Genomic DNA, 5,000 nt, shown 5'->3' with positions numbered 1-5,000 from the left:
CCTAACTGGAAATCACAAACTGCGTACTGCGCCTTTAACGTCCTTCTACTCCTCTTCCTCCTCTTCCTCTTCCTGCTCCCAGGTCGTCTCTGATTCGCTACAACAGCAGCTCTCTCCCCGCCCCCTCCCTGCTGCACCAGAGCTCCAAGTCCTCGGAAAGCGACCTCTCCACTGTCGCCTTGCCCGTCTCCAAACTGCCCCTCCCCCAGCCCGAGACCGCCACCTCCGCGCCACCGGGGGCGCCATGCCAGCGGCCAGCCATGCCCCAGACCTCCCTCGCCCTCAGCCCGCCCTCGGAAGTGCCCCCCTGCGGCTTCAATGGCTGCCCCGCCAACAACCACCCACCCAGGGGGGGCTCCAGCACCCTGCCCTCCCCGGGGGGGAGCTCTGTGCCTGGGGTGGGGGCCCGGGAGCTGGTCCCCGTGGCCCTGGCCAGGAGTGAGGGCGGGGGGGATGGGCTTCAGCGTGACCGCGGGGGGTCCGGGGGGGCAGCTGGCCCTGGTGAAGAGGGTGTGGGACCGGAGGCAGTGCCCCTCCCTGCAGCCAGGGGACGCCATCGTCAAGATCAACGGGGCCGACGTTCAGAGCCTCAGCTTTGCACAGGTAGGACACTAGGGAACCACGTTAGCATACTTGAACACGGGTAGGACACTAGGAAACCACGTTAGCGTACTTGAACACGGGTAGGATACTAGGAAACCACGTTAGCGTACTTGAACACGGGTAGGACAAAAGGAAACCACGTTAGCGTACTTGAACACAGGTAGGACACTAGGGAACCATGTTAGCGTACTTGAACACGGGTAGGACACTAGGAAACCACGTTAGTGTACTTGAACACAGGTAGAACACTAGGGAACCACGTTAGCGTACTTGAACACAGGTAGGACACTAGGAAACCACATTAGCATACTTGAACACAGGTAGGACACTAGTAAACCACATTATCATACTTTAACGCAGGCAGGACACTAGGAAACCACATTAGCATACTTGAACACAGGTAGGACACTAGGAAATCACATTAGCATACTTGAACACAGGTAGGACACTAGTAAACCACATTAGCATACTTGAATACAGGTAGGATGCTAATAAACCAACCAACATACTCTGACACAGGTAGTACATTAGTAAACCACACAAGCATACTATGACACAGGTAGTACACCATTAAACCACATGACCAGAGTATAACACAGGTAGTTTTTTATTTTATTTTATAATACACATGACAATAAAAAAAAAACTTTACTACTACTAACTACTTTAGCATACTATGACATAGGTTGGACACTAGTTAATCACAGTAGCATACTAGACCACAGGAATCAACTCATCTCAGATTTCCACCATGGCCTTGGAACGTAGTACTGTACTGGTCCTATGAACTGGTTCTGAAATGGGCAGAGGGAATGAAAGAGAACGTACCATGTTCTAACCAGTGTGCTGTGGTGTGTTATAACTGTGTTTTCCTCTAGGTCCAGGGGTTCTGTGTTCTAACTGTTCTGGGTGGTTCCCTAGGTCCAGGGGTTCTGTGTTCTAACTGTTCTGGGTGGTTCCCTAGGTCCAGGGGTTCTGTGTTCTAACTGTTCTGTGTTGTTCCCCAGGTCCAGAGGGTTCTGTGTTCTAACTGTTCTGTGTTTTCCTCTAGGTCCAGAGGTTCTGTGTTCTAACTGTTCTGTGTTGTTCCCCAGGTCCAGAGGTTCTGTGTTCTAACTGTTCTGGGTGGTTCCCCAGGTCCAGGGGTTCTGTGTTCTAACTGTTCTGTGTTGTTCCCCAGGTCCAGAGGGTTCTGTGTTCTAACTGTTCTGGGTTGTTCCCCAGGTCCAGAGGGTTCTGTGTTCTAACTGTTCTGGGTTGTTCCCTAGGTCCAGAGGGTTCTGTGTTCTAACTGTTCTGGGTTGTTCCCCAGGTCCAGAGGGTTCTGTGTTCTAACTGTTCTGGGTGGTTCCCCAGGTCCAGGGGTTCTGTGTTCTAACTGTTCTGGGTGGTTCCCTAGGTCCAGAGGGTTCTGTGTTCTAACTGTTCTGGGTGGTTCCCTAGGTCCAGAGGTTCTGTGTTCTAACTGTTCTGGGTGGTTCCCTAGGTCCAGAGGTTCTGTGTTCTAACTGTTCTGTGTTGTTCCCCAGGTCCAGAGGTTCTGTGTTCTAACTGTTCTGGGTTGTTCCCCAGGTCCAGGGGTTCTGTGTTCTAACTGTTCTGGGTGGTTCCCCAGGTCCAGAGGTTCTGTGTTCTAACTGTTCTGTGTTTTCCTCTAGGTCCAGAGGTTCTGTGTTCTAACTGTTCTGGGTTGTTCCCCAGGTCCAGAGGGTTCTGTGTTCTAACTATTCTGTGTTGTTCCCCAGGTCCAGAGGGTTCTGTGTTCTAACTGTTCTGTGTTGTTCCCCAGGTCCAGAGGGTTCTGTGTTCTAACTGTTCTGGGTTGTTCCCCAGGTCCAGAGGGTTCTGTGTTCTAACTGTTCTGGGTTGTTCCCTAGGTCCAGAGGGTTCTGTGTTCTAACTGTTCTGGGTTGTTCCCCAGGTCCAGAGGGTTCTGTGTTCTAACTGTTCTGGGTGGTTCCCCAGGTCCAGGGGTTCTGTGTTCTAACTGTTCTGGGTGGTTCCCTAGGTCCAGAGGGTTCTGTGTTCTAACTGTTCTGGGTGGTTCCCTAGGTCCAGAGGTTCTGTGTTCTAACTGTTCTGGGTGGTTCCCTAGGTCCAGAGGTTCTGTGTTCTAACTGTTCTGGGTGGTTCCCTAGGTCCAGGGGTTCTGTGTTCTAACTGTTCTGGGTGGTTCCCTAGGTCCAGAGGTTCTGTGTTCTAACTGTTCTGGGTGGTTCCCTAGGTCCAGAGGTTCTGTGTTCTAACTGTTCTGGGTGGTTCCCTAGGTCCAGGGGTTCTGTGTTCTAACTGTTCTGGGTGGTTCCCTAGGTCCAGGGGTTCTGTGTTCTAACTGTTCTGGGTGGTTCCCCAGGTCCAGGGGTTCTGTGTTCTAACTATTCTGTGTTGTTCCCCAGGTCCAGGGGTTCTGTGTTCTAACTGTTCTGGGTGGTTCCCCAGGTCCAGGGGTTCTTCTGTGTTCTAACTGTTCTGGGTGGTTCCCCAGGTCCAGAGGTTCTGTGTTCTAACTGTTCTGTGTTGTTCCCCAGGTCCAGGGGTTCTGTGTTCTAACTATTCTGTGTTGTTCCCCAGGTCCAGAGGGTTCTGTGTTCTAACTGTTCTGGGTGGTTCCCTAGGTCCAGGGGTTCTGTGTTCTAACTGTTCTGTGTTGTTCCCCAGGTCCAGAGGGTTCTACAGGAACACACTAAGCAGGGCGATGTCGTGCTGCTGATCTACAGAGGAGGTGAGTGTCCCACACCAGGCTGCCGTAAAGCAAACAGAACACACCTCCTTCAGTCACCTGGATGGTCTCAGTAATCCCACTTCTTCTCCCTCTCTCTCTCTCTCTCTCTCCCTCTCCCTCCCTCCCTCCCTCCCTCCCTCCCTCCCTCCCTCCCTCCCTCCCCAGGACCCCTCTGTTCCCCTGTCTCGCCCAACCTCTACAAACCCCTCTCCTCCCCCCTCAGCCCCCCCGGCCCCCCCGGGCCCCCAGGCCACGCCTCCTCCGACATGCCTTCCTCCGCCTCAGATGCCTTGCTGCCCTCCCACCCCCCCCACCCGCCCGGGGCCCTGGGCCCCGCCTCCCCGGCCGCCGAAGCCTTGGCCCTGGTCCAGAGCACCAGCTTCCTGGACTCCGTGCCGGTCACCCTCACCCTGGAGCCCCGTGACTGGCAGGGGGCGGAGGAGAGCGCCAGGGGCCCCCCCACCTCCTCCTCCAGGAGCTCCGCCCTGGGCGCCGTCGCCAAGGGACAGGGGGACACTCCCCGGGGGGGTCAGCCCGGGGGGGGCAAGGCCCTGGAGGTGGAGCTGAGGAGGAGACCAGGCGAAGGGTTCGGGTTCGTCATCGCCTCTCAGGACGTGGCCAATGGCGGTGAGTCTTACTGGGGGGGGGGGCGTGTCAAGAGGCGGCTGTAGCTCAGTTTGTAGAGCGGGTCGTTTAATGATCGAAGGGTCAGTGGTTCGAGTCCCAGCTCCGACTGTCTACATGTTGAAGTGTCATTGAGCAAGACACCTCACCCCAAATTGCTCCCAATGAGCAGGTTAGCACCTTGCATGGCAGCTGCCGCCATTGTTGTGTGAATGTGTGTGTGAATGGGTGAATGAGAGGCCATTGTAAAGCGCTTTGAGTGCCGCTAAGGTGGAAAAGCGCTATAGAAGTGCAGTCCATTTACCATTTACTGGGGGGGCGTGTGCGTGTGTGTTTTGCTGACTCAACGTTGGGCCAATCGGATCGGGTTTCATAGCTGTGTGCTTTGTGTGTTCCTACTGTCTTTCATAGAAGTACCCTGCCTTGTTTAACTTTCTCCAGATTTGAGTTCAATAAATTTCATATTAACTGTCAGATAAATAAATATCCAAATACCAAAAGCATGATACAACCAAGTCTAGTGATAAAAAAACGAGGGAAACTCCCCAGATGTAGGCCGCTCCATGGTGGGCTAGGTATCTAATCTACAGTATGTACAATTCTACAGTAGCATACTGTACATGCATCCACCCTGACCTACTGTACATCCCCCATACTCAGCGCTCAGTCCTCAGCTTGGTTCCAGGAGCTGAAACCCGGCGCTGTCCGATGCCTCTCCCTCCGTCTGTCCGGTCTGGGTTTGAGCTGGACCACCTGGCGCCCGGCTAGCCGGTGATTTACGACCCACTTGGATGTAGAAACCCGTCTCCGTCTTCCTCAGGCTCCAACCCAGGGGAGGGAACTGTTTACTGTTCCTCAGCGATGGACCCGATGACCTTCTGTCTCCTTACGTAACCCTGCGTGGTCGGGGGCCGGGTCACCAGGTGAACTCACGGTTTCGACCGGGGGCACGGGTTCCCATTGGTTCATCGGTTTGGCGCTTGAACGTTGTTGTTTGATTCCCGCCGAAAATAAAATAAAAAGTAGTCCTTCATGTTTTTCTACTTACTAA

The 5,000-nt window shown here is 54.0% G+C and overlaps 1 protein-coding gene across 1 annotated transcript in view; it reads left to right on the top strand.

Annotated features, from left to right (window-relative positions):
* Nucleotides 1-5,000, top strand: part of LOC311315537 (membrane-associated guanylate kinase, WW and PDZ domain-containing protein 1-like) — a gene marked incomplete at its 5' end in the record, with an annotated part of 35,676 nt that overhangs the window by 4,786 nt on the left and 25,890 nt on the right. The window contains 4 exon segments of the mRNA XM_084446206.1: nt 83-446; nt 448-603; nt 3,262-3,325; nt 3,491-3,952. Coding sequence (XP_084302332.1) covers nt 83-446; nt 448-603; nt 3,262-3,325; nt 3,491-3,952 — 1,046 coding nt within the window.

Source organism: Borostomias antarcticus (genome assembly GCF_949987555.1).
Source record: "Borostomias antarcticus genome assembly, chromosome: 11".
NCBI classification, from domain to species: Eukaryota; Metazoa; Chordata; class Actinopteri; order Stomiiformes; family Stomiidae; genus Borostomias; species Borostomias antarcticus.
The sequence above is the reverse complement of the archived record's forward strand: the minus strand, read 5'-3'. Positions and strand labels throughout refer to the sequence as shown.